The sequence below is a fragment of the Periplaneta americana genome, chromosome 4 (genome assembly GCF_040183065.1).
Source record: "Periplaneta americana isolate PAMFEO1 chromosome 4, P.americana_PAMFEO1_priV1, whole genome shotgun sequence".
Classification (NCBI taxonomy): domain Eukaryota; kingdom Metazoa; phylum Arthropoda; class Insecta; order Blattodea; family Blattidae; genus Periplaneta; species Periplaneta americana.
The window spans coordinates 22,322,236-22,337,750 of NC_091120.1; the positions used below are offsets into that span (position 1 = coordinate 22,322,236).

Genomic DNA, 15,515 nt, shown 5'->3' on the forward strand with positions numbered 1-15,515 from the left:
CCCTACTACTTCTTGTTGTCCCTTTCTGTACAAATCACACATAACATGACAAATATAACTTCTCTGCTTCTTACCTTCTTTCTGTCCGTTCCATCAAACTTCGATGACTCTATAACGTGGTGTTTAGCATCTGCCCAGTATATTCGACTCATTGTGTAGTCAATGCATAAACCATTAGGCCAAAACAGAGATTCTGTTATAATAGCTTTCCTATTGCTCCCATCCATTTCTGCCTGCTCTATCTTTGGATTGGGACCTGAAAATGTATTGATCAGAGCAATTATTAAAGGATGGGCGGCAACAGAGCGATGGATCAACACTGTAATGGCGAAAGGCACATGGGAAATATTAAATTACACAGTCAAACCTTCAACATCAATATGAGGCACAGAAAATAAAATTATTACTCGTACTTTGGATTTTTTTACGTGGTTATTTAACGACGCTGTATAAACTGCGGAGTTATTTAGTGTCGATACAATTGGTGATAGATGATATTTTTGGTGAGTATTCGCCATAGATTACCTGACATTTGTCTTACAGTTGGGGAAAACCTCGGAAAAGACCCAACCAAGTAAAACATGCATAGTATAGGCCCTAATGTAAATTGAAACGTGTAATGTTATCAATTCTTTTCTGTACTAGAAATGCACTGTATATATTATGTACTAGTAGAGTCAGAAAGTACCGGAACTTCGGGTGGCAACGCCATGCTCTATAGGCAACTTCTCTGCCTTGTCCGTGTTGTATGTGACCTACTTTCCAGGCGTATAGACTCAGTGCAGCTGCTCATGAGAATGGGGAAGACTAACGTAGCCGGAAATCAATCGAAATACAGTGTAGCTCTCAGCTTCGTTTAGTGAAGATGTGTAATACGTGCGCTTTCCGCTTCGTTTAATGAAGACGTTTAGGTATATGTGGTAAAATGAGCTTGAAAAATCAGAGAGGTAACATTAAATTTTGTGTTAAACTTGGTAAAACATTTACTAAGACTTTGGCACTCATGCGCCAAGAGTATGGAGAAGAAGCGTTCGTGCGTTCGCAGAATCATGCGTTTCGATACTCTGGATCGAGGCCTGGTGATTACATCTGAAGACAGTGGCAATCAACCAATATTGGACTGAATTTAGGATGCAAATTTTACATGCTTATTTATGAAGGTTGAGATTTTCAACTGTGTAGTGAGATAATATTTTTTCATTCTATCAGAACTGCTTTTAAATTCCATCTCCAGACGATATAATTTAATAATAATAATAATAATAATAATAATAATAATAATAATAATAATAATAATAATAATAATAATAATAATTTATTTATGTATTTATTTATTTATTTAATCTGGCAGAGCTAATGCCGGTAGACCTTCTCTTCCGCCCAGCCAGACTCTAATTCTAAAGATGCGGTTTGTTTACGGCGATCATCGCCGGGAGCACATCGCTGGCGATTGTTGCCTGGAATTGCTAACAGTTAAAATGAATGCGCACGGTTTTCTTTACAGCGATGATCGCCAACGTAGAACGTTGAACGCGACGCAGATCGCTGGAGGTTGCTTCTTAAGCAGTCAGGACCACATCGCCGCATACATACAGTAAAACCTCGATTATCCGTTACCCTATTAACCGATTGGTGGATTACCCGACTGTCTTTCTCGCTTGCAGAAAAAAAATATGAAGTACTGTACATTATATTAGTACGAATTTTTTCTACAGAGTGTTTTTTTATAAACCTTTACCCTTACGCATTATGGCCTACTCTTCGAGTGACCGTACTGTTTAACTTCTAGGCAAAATGTCTTCTAGAAGTGTCAAAAGAAAACATGTTGTACTGCGGAAAAAAGTGCAAGTAATTGAGTGGTTTGGGAAGAGAGAAAATGTGGTTCATCTCACATCACAATACGAGATATGAATTACAACTGTAAGCGATTTAGGCTAATGAAAAATAAAATATAGACTGTACATATAAAATTTGTAAATCTACAACATGAGACCTCTACTATTTCTATCTTTCCACAAACAGTTGTCATAAGAAGTTTTCTTGGCCATTAAAAACCCGTCGTTGAAAACCAGACATAAGTACAGTAAATAATGTTTTAATAACTGACTTATCCGACAATCAAACATGAATTGTAAAAAAACAGACTTACATTATTGAACTTTTGATCCACTACCTAGCGTATTAAAAGGAAAGACCATGGAGGAAATTACGAAAATATTATGTACTTAATTTATGAAAACTTTTTATGGTACGGATTATCCGATTTTTTTGATTAACCGTTCACTCCATCCCCTTTATTACCACGGATAATAGAGGTTCTACTATATTCAATAATCGATATTTAGAGAAGGCCATGTAGAATATTGAATCGAGTTATGGCAGCAAAACAAATGAGAATTGACACCGATGTTCGCTGATAAAGAAACCATTTCCTGGCGATCATCGCCAGCGTTTATAATCGCCGGAGATGTGCGTCCGGCGATGATCGCCGTAAACAAACCGTAGCTTAATTGAATACAATTGGCTCTAATTGAATACAATTAAATATGAAGCTTGAGAATGAAACCTTTAAGCAGTCCCAAAACAATAAAGAACTCTAATCCCTATACCTATACATCTAAAAACTGTGAATGTTCTTCAAACCGTGAAGGCTCAAATCATATATTGACATTCTTGGTCATACTTACCCCAGTCTGTCCAGAAGATGATAGCTTCACCAGGATGGGCTGCAATAGCTCGGGGTTTGTCTAGGTCGTTGGATGCTATTATGATACGTATTCTACCATCAAGAGTGGCAACTTCCACACGCCGCGTGCCTGAGTCTGTCCAGAAGATGCAGTCATGAATCCAGTCAATCGCTACACCACTTGGACTTTCCAGACCCCAGCGGATCACATCTAGTTATAAAAGAATGGGAATGTTATTTCCTTAAACTATGACTTCTGCCTAATATATTCGTAGAAGACTGGCCTGAATTAAGACAGTATAGCTATACCTACTAACTATTGATCAGTGTCTATGAATCCATTAGAATGTCTATTTTTCTCTTCCTTAAATATGTTTACCAGTATTTATTGTATACCAACATAATCTTTGCCTCAGAAATGTCTGTTCGTGCTCTGTACAAGAGTTTGAGCGTTTCTGTTCTTTGCTTGTAGCATTCAGCATCAAACGAAGGTTTCTCTGTCCTTTGCCTCAGGGGAATGAGTAATGATGATTCTATATAGTGTTCCATTCTTTTTAGAGTGGTATCTAGTAGAACTCTTTTAAGGAGTGCTGAAACTTCATCAATTACGTGTTTTACAGTTTGCAGTTTTTTCGTCCAGCTTTCTTGTGACTATAGGGAACTTTACTGTTTTATTTGCGTCTCTGCATTGTTAATGTAATTCTTGATTCTACTGGTAGATATTTTCTTAGAACAACGAATGGTGAGATAGAAAGTACTTGCTGTACTATGAAAATGCAAGCTTGAAGCTTCAGGCTACTATACCACACGAAATGCAAATGTTACTCACATAACCAATCACATTGCATATAACATCTCTTCTACCCCAATCACAGCGCATTGAAATACTGGCACTGTCAGCTCCTCTCATTGGCTATCACCCATATTCAATTCAATTTAGAAGCGAATTGAAATATACTACCGTACCAACACCATTAGTGGCAACTGATTATATTGCCAACTTTACATTTCATATCCCTTAAAACATTACTATAAATGTAGAAAAATTTAAATCGGGTTGTGACATCTTGGAAAAATCCGGGACAAATTGACGTCCCGAAATGCCTTCGAAAAAATCCGGGACAGAGTGTTTAAATTCGGGACTGTCCTGGAAAAATCGGGAGATGGTCACCTTAATTTTAATTGCTTTTCCTCTAATGAAATGAATATATATTTTCTTTGAAAATGTCAGTTTATCCTGATAGAATTCTGTTTCTTCTCAAATCAGTATCTTAAATGAAATGAATAGATGGTTTAAGTTGTACTGCCAGTGTGAGAATACTCATGAACTTGGTCCAGTGGACCTATAAATATATAGCACGTACATACTAAAGTCTTGAGAATTTTAAAGTTATTTATTTACGACCATGCCGAAATGTACTAAGTATACACCTGGTAGCAACCTTTAATGCATGTCATTAAAGTACACCTACTCATTAAAGTACAGGTCTTCAGCCAATGATAACTCAGCTTACATGTGTTCAGCCAATGACAAGTCAGCTTTGTACCGTTATAAGACCGCAAGTATCGATCATTCTCGGATATGCAATCGAAAGAGAATTAGCGAAAAGTCACGGAGGCTGGAAATCCAATACTGTCGCAGAAGGTTATGCTCTGTTACTATAATAATTACCGTTAATTGTAAATAATATTCAAATAAATTCAATTTGTCATCTCGTTTTTCAATGTCGAATTCAATAATCAAGGTTATAATATTATAATATTATCAAGTTTAACGGGACTACGTCAAGGTCAATGACATTATTGTTCCTCGGAAAAAATCAATACTTTCGCGTCTGCGCACATCTCACAATTCACGATCTAGAACAAGGTCACTTCCGATCTTGTCAGATACAAATAAAATGTATACATCTGAATACCGGTAATTTCAAGTTAGAAATATGGTCGAGCATAAAAAGTCGTATGAAACTCGCCTATAATGGTAATTAAGAAGCTCGTATGAAAATTATGAAACTCGCTTGCGCTCGTTTCATAAATATCCATACTCGATTCTTAATTACTATCATTATAGACTCGTTGCATAATGTACTATTATTTTGTTATGGGAGGTTGCATAGTGATAAAAGTAGATTGTAGTTCAAGAAGTTTTATCGTGTAAAGCTCTTTCTAGCGTGATAATAGGAATGTAGTGAGTACTGTACTTACCAATAGCACCTGTTCCATTTAGTGTGGCTCTTCTTATGACATCCATGGAGACATCAGACCAATATATCAGTCCTTTTTTATAATGGTAGTCTAGAGCAATAGCATTATGTAGGCCTTTCAGTAGAGATGTGTACCTTGCACTGTTTAGGCTAACCTATATAACAAAATTTAACAAGGCTGTCATACAGGTATAATAAAATTATTTTACTACTATTAAGTTAATATCACATTTGAATTCTCTGTATCTCTGTACAAAAATAGGAAATAAAAATCTTTCACTAATGATAATGTTAAAACTTGTTAAATTAACAACTTTTGAACTGCACTTTGTAAACTAGAAACTTTTTCTTCTTACTTTGTTATTTAAACATGCTGTATCAACTACGAGGTTATTTAACGTCGATGGGATTGGTGATAGCGAAATATTTGGCGAGATGAAGCCGAGGATTCGCCATGGATTACCTGATATTTGCCTTACAGTTTGGGAAAATCTCGGAAAAAACCCAACCAGGTAATAAGCCCAAGCGGGAATCGATCCCGCGCCCGAGTGCGACTCTGGATCACTCGAAAACTTGATAAGATACTTCACCTTAGTGACTAGTTCCGGCGTGGTTTATCGTAATTATCAAACTTTCTAGTCTAGACTAGTTCGTATATCAGTTAAAATAAACTTTGGATTATTAAATCCCATACTTAGGATTGTCTCGATCTTGAACTTAAGAGAATTTATTAGACTTTGTTGCTCACCTGTCTAATGTCAACTCTGTTGGCAAATATGAGTGTCGGCGCAGCACCCAGAGCTTTGCATGTTCGGCCGTCAGGACGTAAGACATAGCCAGTCATACATCCACAAGTGAACGAGCCTACAGTATTGTTGCATGTCTGGCTGCACACTGGATCTACCTCATACAGACATTCATCTATATCTCGACAACTGCAAGTGAAACAGTAGTAATAAATTTTTAACGAAGTCCAATAATATACGTAACAATGCCGTTGTTTACAAATAAAGACAAACACATAGGGGAGAGTTGGGTAGTATCGGATATCGGGTAATATCGGACAGTGCGTTTCTTTCATCTACCACCAGATGGTAGTACCTGAATAACATGGTTACGTTTATGTATGCGACGTCACAGAAACTTAACCATGTCATTCAGGTACTATCATCTGGTGGTAGATGAAAGAAACTCACTGTCCAATATTACCCGATGCCCGATACTACCCAACTCTCCCCTAATTAATTTAATTTATAGGGTGTTGTGATTCATCAAGCACACGGAACAGCATAGTCTGGATTTTTCTGTCACATTTACTCTACAACTGCTCAGTTTCGGATATAGTTTACATCGATATACGTATATTTATTCAAATAACATTTTCCTGAAATATTGTATAGACCCACAGCCAAAATTTGGACCACCTTAATTTTGTTTCTGGGTCCGTACAACTGGCGCCAGCGTTTTTGGCGTGTGTTCTAGATATATATTGCCCAGTTTGTGAGCATGTTGCTAATGCAGTTGAGAATGGTACCACTTTATACACGTCACATCATCCATTTGCCAAACAAAGTTGCCAGACTGATTGCGGCAAATGTAAAACACAAATGTAACGTTCCCATTACTTATTTCACACGCCAAAAACGGTGACGCGGACAGTACATTACCTCTGAAACACTCTAGGCTCATATGTACGGATAATCACTAAATATTCCCGAATTAAATTAAGGACAAGGCATTTAAATTGTCATTTTCATTTAGAGAACGGATACTATAAACTGTAACAAGTACGAATGAAGCAATGGAAACAACAAAATGGTAACCTAGTTCATTTATGACATCAATAATGAGTACAATAAAAACTTTTAATAATGAGAACTGTAATTGAAGACTAGACATAAAAAGGCCTGTAAGTGCCAATATCTTTGAAAATTGGTTTTCCAGAAAAGAGTCTACGTTCCTGGCTCAATTCAGTAAGAAAAGAGGATCAGTTTAATTTTAATTTTATTTAGAACCTAGCTTCTCCCATAGATATGCAAAATATATGATATATATTATTAGTTGCACAAAAAAGCTCTGTTTTCCAGGGGTTTCTCTTTGGTTCTTACAGCCTTTTTTATGTCTAGTCTGCAATTTTCAAAATATAAGAACACAATGAAACCATGGATGATGACTAGAATTTTATTTAGTTACTCAAATTGCACCCTTGTTATTTATAATTTCACATAAATATTTCAACAATACATCTAAATAATAAATACCGGTACCGGTATATATGTTTTCATTAAATGTATAAGTAACACGTTTTTCAAGTTTGCAACATATTCGATAAAGAAAGCAAAAGATATAGGATCACGTGTAATTTTTGCAAGTCTTCGCAATTTTTCTGCATTACAACAAAATAAAACTCAACATTCTTGTTTTTGACTCGAACATGAGATGGAGATAAACAGATGTGATGGTACTTTATCTACAAAAATGGTATGGATAAATGGTGTTAAAATTTATGTAACTAAATAGTACAGTCTCAGAAAGCAATACATACAAAGGTTTATACAGGTTCGCTAATGTAATGTATTTTATGCTCGACCATGCCGAAATGTAGTAATTATACACCTGGTAGCAGCCCTTTAATGAACCTCATTAAAGTACACCTATTCATTAAAGTTCAGGTGTTCCACCAATCAGAAAACACCATTGTAGCAATATGAAAGCGCAAGTATCGATTATTCTCGGATATGCAATCGAAAGACAACTAGCAAAACGTCACGGAGGCTGGAAATCCAATACTGTCGCAGAAGGTTATGTTCTATTACTATAATAATTAGCGTTCATTGTAAATAATATTCAAATAAACTCAATTTGTCATCTCGTTTTTCAATTCTAAATCAATTTCAAGGTTATATCAAGATTAATGTTTATTTTACTCTCTAGATTATATCAAGGTTAATAACATTTGTTTCTCGGAAAAAATCAATACTTTCGCGTCTGCGCACATCTCACAATTTACGAGATATTGCACAAGGTCAGTTCCGCTCCCCAGTCAGATAAGAATAACATGAATACTTATGAATAATTTCAAGTTAGAAATATGGTCGAGCATAAAAAGTCGTATGAAACTTGCCTATAATGGTAATTAAGACGCTCGTATGAAAATTATGAAACTCGCTTGCGCTCGTTTCATAAACATACTCGCGTCTTAATTACTACCATTATAGGCTCGTTGCATAATGTACTATTATTTTTTTGTTTACAAGTATGAGATAAGTATTTTAAGCTATAATATATTTGTGTATGCGTGTCTGCATAAAAAATGGGCCTGTGTATGTTTAAAAATAATATAATCAAAATTTTACTGCCCACCTGTAACCATCAGAATTGATTGTGTAACCGGTGTGACAGCTGCAGGCATCAGTTCCATCTGCCAGCAGCACGCACTGTTGATGGCATTTGCTTCCAGGCTCGCACTCCTTCTTGTGAGGACAGTTACGTTCGTCTTTGTTACAGAATAAGCACGTATATTACAATTAACATTGAAATGACACTTTTACATACACAAATCGCTCTTTTAACTTGCCAAAACTTCATTTCTCACACTAGTTTATTAAACCTTGTCGGACCGTAAAGAAAACAAATATCGCAATGTCCATATTTTTATTTGTTGGCCACGTATTGCGCTTTTGTCGGAAAGGAGAGTTATTGCGTAACAACAGGCATCATAGAGGCCGTGGAGCTATCGCCTGTCTTCTTCGGAACAAGGGTTGGGAGGTTCATGAAGAGGTCCACTGTATTTCTGAAGACGACTCTCACAGAAGAGCGGATATAATAGCAATAAACAGGCAACAACAAAAGACTATTATCATAGATCCAACTATACGTATGGAGAGAGATCTAAACCAAGCTCATCAGGTTGATCAGGAAAAGAGGGCCATTTATGAACCTTGTATTCCCTACCTTAGTGCCAAGTATAACATCCCTCTCTTCAATTGGTCAGTGACAGGTTTATTTTTTGGTGCTCGGAGTTCTTTACCAAAATTTACATATAATTTTTTAAAACAATTATCACTATCATCTTTTGACATTCAAAAAATCATCTCGCAAATTCTTAAAGATTCCCTGCAGATTATACAATTTCATTTATACCACTCAGAAGGCCTTAATTAAGGATATGCTAATTTTAAATAAAATCTTTTATTTATAAGTATAATTTTATAGTCATCTTCTAAGATTTTATTTTATAATTGATAATCAATGGTGCTTAATTATTACATTTTATTTTTATAGCAATATTCATATTTAATTAATTATATTTATTTGCTATTAATTTCCGGATCCTCGTGGTCATCCTTAATTAAGGCCGGATGAGTTTTTTTCTCTCTCTCTCTAGTATTGTGAAATTTTAATTTTCCTACCAATTTTTTTTCTATTGTTCTATTAGAATTATAGCATATGACCAATTAACCTGTTGTATCCAGGATACATTGTCAAAAGGTTAAAATAATTCTGCTGAGGATTTCTGAATATGATAAAAGTTTTGTTATGATTGTTTCATTAAAGGAAACACCTTGAATAATTGAGGGCCGTTTTTGCAAAACTTGCTAACTGAAAAAAAAAAAAACTAAATTTTACAGGAGATACAAAACACTATAGTAAGCAAGTTTTGCTGTAGCTCTCACTTATAGCAGAAAGCAAGTTTTGAAAAAAAAAACGATCACACTTTGACACACTACAATGAAGAGAAATAACCCAATTTTACTAAGACGCCTTGAACAACATGTAGAGGCCTACCTCATGTTAACGAATTCATCAAAATCTCAATTTTGCAAATTTTGCAGTTCGCAAGTTTTGCAAAAACGGTCCTCAATTGGTATCTGACACAGTGATCCCTTATTTCATTCTATAAGTGTTTCGGATATGTTTTGTTTAATTTTCATTGTACATAACATGCAAATTTGTACTTAATCATTTATTACATTATGTGCACTGTACACTATGTTACGGATGTGAAGCATGGAAAATGAGAAGTATGGAGATCAGCAGAATAACGGCCTGTGAAATGAAATTTGTGAGAGCAACGCTAGGATATAGTCGCTTGGACCGCAAAATAAATGAGGCTATCATGCAAGAACTTTAATTACAACCAGTCTGACAGTTTATAAACAAGTACCAGCTGCAGTGGAAAAACCATGTCCAATGAATGAATCAGAATAGACTTCCAAAAGCCATGCTTCAGTACCGGTCCCCCCCCCCCCAAAAAAAAAGGTAGACCGAGAATGACATCTGCATGTATGATATGGTGTACTTAGGTAAATTTCCAAAATGCATAATTTGTCATTTTCAAATATGCAATGAAGAAAAGGAGAAAGGTAAAACATTTACAGTTATTTCTCACAGTACAATGGAAGTATACTCCAGTGATAGCTAAAACACACTTCTGAATCTTCTATTCTTATCAAGAACCTAATAATCGGTATCTTTTCTATATAAATATCAATTAAAGTGGTACCGGTGCCCTATGTAATCTTATTATTAAGATCTGTAAATTAGTGTTTAAAATCTTACCTTCACCCTTGGGGCAGTCTTTCTTTCCATCACAGACATGTTTCTTGCCAATACATGCGATAGTAGATCGTGATGAAGCCGATGTTGAATCATTGCTGCTGACATTTCCGCACCTAAATTGAGTATCCTCACAAGTGGCCTCACATTTTTCTTCATCCTCTCCACGGGAACAGTCTTGTACACCATCACACACCCATGTTTTCTAAATTTATAAAAATAACAGTATAAATTATGTGTGAATTGACAATTGTAATCAGCTGGTCTTCACCATCATTTTCATTACACATAATATGTTATTAGGCCTAAATGTGTTTACTGTCTGTAAGAGTGAGGGAAATCACATGACAGTTACTTAACGGGGCTCTTTTCTTTAAATTACTTTAAACAGTTGTATAATATTACGAAGTCTTCCAATTCAGGACCTAATATTCTAAATGTACTAAGTGCCAAAAACAACTTTCTGAGATTTTGATGAAAAACACACTGCGCAACGTTTTTGGCGCACTAATGAGTTACTCACAGTTGAGTTACGACAAAGAAAATTTAGGATGAATATTACTTATGTCCCAGCCACTATAGGAACTTGATAAAATACCTTGAAAATGCCTTGGATTTATAATATTGATTAGTAGAAATTGATGTGATAGAAAATTCAAAGCAAAGTTTGTTGGCCACTTTTATCCCACTTTAAAATTTCGACAGTAAATAAAATTAGTTGAAAGCATTGTTAAATAACTACTACTGCTACTGCTACTGCTACTGCTGCTGCTACTACTACTACTACTACTACTACTACTACTACTACTACTACTACTACTACTACTACTACTACTACTACTACTACTACTACTACTACTACTACTACTACTACCTTTAACGTTTCTTCATATACGACATGAAACTGAAACTGCATTTTCTTTCATTATCAAACTGTTAATTTCTATTCCTATAGAATATTGTGATGAAAAGAAAATTGCACGAATAAATCCTTTTAAATATTGTTTATGAAGAATTGCATTGCACGTAATGAATTATATTTTTAAGTAAGTAACGTTACCAAAATGCAACTCCCAGAAGAACATGAAAATTCATCTGGTCCGCAGGTACGAGGGCGTTTCTCCACGCATCCATCTTCATCCTCACCAGATTCACAATCCTTTTCTTCGTCACATCGCCACCTCTCTGGTATGCACTTGCCACTGTTACACCTTTGTAGGACAATAATACATTGCGATATAATGAAAGCAAAGGAAAAAGTACCTACTATCATAATTTAATACAGTTATTTGTTCGTGTTTTAATTATCTTCAGACTAAGTTTGTATTTTGACTGTATAAAAACTACCAGAATATATTTGTTTGTAATTGTCTGAACAGAAGGAAAGTAACGCTTGGAATTGTATTGAATGTACACATTAGTGGCGTCTAGTAAGTTTAAATTAAGGGTAAGTTGCCCTGAAAAGACACGGTTTAATCACTCTTCAAAGTGATTTACGAGCGACATTAATAAAAACGTCTTGGGAACCAAGTATTGAAATGTTTAAACTAAAAGAATAAAAGTAATGCACTATCCTATTTGTACTGGGTAGGAACTGTACACCCTTGATATATAGACCTATACATATACAGGGTGAACTGTAAGTAAAGTCACTAATTTCAGGGGGTTACTCTTTGAGATATTTCAAACAAAAAAGTTTAGTACAACTTCGCTTGTTTTTGTTCCCTTTTCGAGATAAAAATTGTTTTATATGAAACATTTCATAGCGTGTTCTGGGAAAGCCATTGATTGAATTCCCAATATGCTTAGTCAGTTTAAAAGAATAGTGTATTATGATAATACATGATTGAAAGAATTTTAGTTTTGTCTTTTGGTTGTGTAGAAATCTGATCCGAAGAAATATAACGTTTCATTCGTTCTGCAAAGGAATTTTTTCAATTTCACATTTGTTCGCATCAAATTTCTGAACATTTAACTAAACTAAAATTATTTCAATAATTTGTTATAATACGCTGCTCACTTAACCCGACTGAACATATTGGGAATTAAATCATTGACTTTCCCAAAACACGATATGAAATGTTTCACATAAAACAATTTTTATCTCGAAAAGGAAGCAAAAACGAGCAACATTGTATTGAGCAAACCTAGCTTTCAGGTAAAGCTCCCTGTTAAGCAGACTTGAATAATTTCAAGGAAGAAATTGTTCCGGGACTTTTGGCTGAACGCACCATCGGTCTACCAAATGAGCTACCCAGAAACGTCACCCGACGTCGTCTCAATTTTTCCCTTTATGTCCACATAACTCGAGTGGGTCGACAAGACACCAGAAACCCACATCTATTGCACGTAAACTCTGTGTGATTTGAAGTCACCAAGCTATTGTCTATAATGCTTTTCACGCAACTTAGTTCATAGGCCTACGTCTCATCTTCTTCATGGCTACAATATTTTGTCTAGGCGCATGTATATTTAAATTACCATCACTAACAGCGACGGAATCTTAACAATACAATTAAGCAACATAGCTTAAGTGCGATTGGCTCATGTTCTGCGGGGCTAAAAAGTCGCGACCTCTATGAACTAAGTCATATGAAAAGGAGTAGAGTTGAATCTGTTACATGTAAATAATAACTTATTAAAATTAATTTTCATGCTATTTCTGGAACATTGAAAAGAGTTTATGTATTTGCGAGTATTTTTAATTGTCTGCGAAGTACCATAAAAGAGGTAACGTCATCAAAATCCGAACTCTCTTAAAAATCTGAAAATTTCCTTTCACTACATAAATCTAAAGAAAAGGAGGGCTCAATTTGATGAACATTACTCTTGAATTAACACAAAAATACAGATTTTAATTCTATGGTACCCAGTAAAAGGGCGTAAGTTATAAATTGCGAGTCTTCAGTAGAGCAAAAGCAAAGTTTGAAATGAGGACCAATATCATTAAGATGGACTGTAAATTACTTTGTTAGTCTTGAACAATGTAATTGGGCTTTGCCTGTTATGTTAAATAAATAAATAAATAAATAAATAAATAAATAAATAAGTACATAGATAGATAGATAGATAGATAGATAGATAGATAGATAGATAGATAGATAGATAGATAGATAGATAGATAGACAGATAGATAGATAGCTAGATAGATAGATAGATAGATAGATAAATGAGTGAGTGAATGAGTGAATAAATAAATAAATAAATAAATACATGAATGAATGAGTAAATAAATAAATAAATAAATAAACAAATAAATAAACAGACAAATAAATAAATTAATAAATAAGTAAATAAACAAATATAAATAGATAAATAAATAAATAAATAAGTAAATAAGTAAGTAAATAAATAAATGAATGACTGAATGAATGAATGAATAAATAAATAAATAAATAAATAAATAAATAAATAAATAAATAAATAAATAAATAAATAAATAAATAAGGAAATAAGTAAATAAGGAAATAAGTAAATAAAAATAAATAAATAAATAAATAAGTAAATAAATAAATGAATGAATGAGTTACTGAATGAATGAATGGATAAATGAATAAATAAATAAATAAGGAAATAAATAAATAAACAAATAAATAAAAAAATAAATTAAGTAAGTAAATAAATAAATATAAGTAGGTAAGCAAATAAATAAATCTGACGCTCTACATCATTATATATATATATATATATATATATATATATATATATATATATATATACCATTTGTACTTTCTGAAGAAACAGGCCTATATTTTTGTTATCACATGGCGGTCATAACTCAAAACCACCAATTTCTGATTTACGCCCTTTCAACCGCTCATCATAAAGTTATTACCACGTAAATTTAATTTCTTATTATGGAACTCTTCTGCGGACCTCTGGAGAAAGAACTAAGGAAAAGACTAGTGTAGTGCTTTATGTGGAGTGTAGCATTGCATGTGGCAGAGACATGGACATTTTGACGAAGATAAGAGAAGCGACTAGAAGCATTTGAAATGTGGATATGGAGAAGAATGAAGCGTGTGAAGTGGACAGACAGAATAAAAAAACGAAGCTGTGTTGGAAAGAGTGGGTGAAAAAAGAATGATGCCGAAACTGATCAGGAAAAAGAAAAGGAATTGGCTGGGTCACTGGTTGAGAAGAAACTGTCTTCTGAAGGATGGACTGGAAGGAGTGGTGAACGGGAGAAGACATTAAGATATATGGATCATATTCGGAGACTAAGAGGAAGGCAGAAAATAGGAAAGATTGGAGAATGCTGGGTTTGCAATGAAAGACCTGCCCTTGGGCAGAACACTATGAATGAATGGATTATGGAACTCACTTAAACTCTCCGGTGCCACAATTTCCATCAACTTTTGGGCAATCATCCTCGTCACTCCAGTCCCCGCAATCGTCGTCTCCATCACAACGGAACTCTTGACGAACACAACGGGGATAAGCACACTGGAACTCCCCTTGGCTGCAGGATGGCGGCTCTATCTCTGAAATAATAGTCTACAGTTAACTAAGGAAAAGACTAGTGAATTGCATTGTATGGGGCAGAAAAATGGACATTATGACGAAGTGAGAAGAAACGACTAGAAGCATTTGAAATATGGATATGGAGAAGGATGGAGCGCGTGGAGTGGACAGACAGAATAAGAAATTAAGCTGTGCTGGAAAGAGTGGGTGAAGAAAGAATGATGCTGAAACTGATCAGAAAGAGGAAAAGGAATTGGTTGGATCACTGATGGGACTGAAGCCGGATGGTCTATGGCGAGTCCTCGGCATCAACCCCTTTGATTTGATTACCTGGTTGGGTTTTTCGGAGGTTTCCCCAACCAAAAGGCAAATGCCGGGTGGCGAATCCTCGGACCTCACCTCATCTCATCTCACTACATCTCGCCAAAATATTGTAAAAATTGCACAAAATTGTAAAAATTGTAGAAAATTACTAAATTGTAAAACTGTAAAAATTTGTAAAAATTGTAATTGTAATATTGTAAAATTTTGACTTGTTCCACATCTTAAAGCTTCATTGCTCATGTAAGATCTATGGAATAAAATGAATGAATGAATGAATG

General features: G+C 34.7%; 2 protein-coding genes across 3 annotated transcripts in view; one reads left to right on the forward strand and one right to left on the reverse strand.

Moving 5' to 3' along the window:
• Lrp4 (LDL receptor related protein 4) overlaps positions 1 to 15,515 on the reverse strand; it is a 218,038-nt gene that overhangs the window by 66,597 nt on the left and 135,926 nt on the right. For both annotated transcript variants that reach the window (XM_069822956.1, XM_069822955.1), the window contains exons 5-12: positions 14,774 to 14,933; positions 11,510 to 11,660; positions 10,453 to 10,654; positions 8,254 to 8,386; positions 5,639 to 5,825; positions 4,892 to 5,045; positions 2,688 to 2,897; positions 75 to 256 (exon numbers count right to left, since the gene is read on the reverse strand). In XM_069822956.1, the coding sequence (XP_069679057.1) occupies positions 75 to 256; positions 2,688 to 2,897; positions 4,892 to 5,045; positions 5,639 to 5,825; positions 8,254 to 8,386; positions 10,453 to 10,654; positions 11,510 to 11,660; positions 14,774 to 14,933 (1,379 nt within the window). The remainder of the gene's footprint in view (positions 1 to 74; positions 257 to 2,687; positions 2,898 to 4,891; positions 5,046 to 5,638; positions 5,826 to 8,253; positions 8,387 to 10,452; positions 10,655 to 11,509; positions 11,661 to 14,773; positions 14,934 to 15,515) is intronic.
• The window catches only part of LOC138697590 (putative protein-lysine deacylase ABHD14B), a 242,643-nt gene that overhangs the window by 58,735 nt on the left and 168,393 nt on the right, over positions 1 to 15,515 (forward strand). The gene's annotated exons all lie outside the window — the stretch shown is intronic.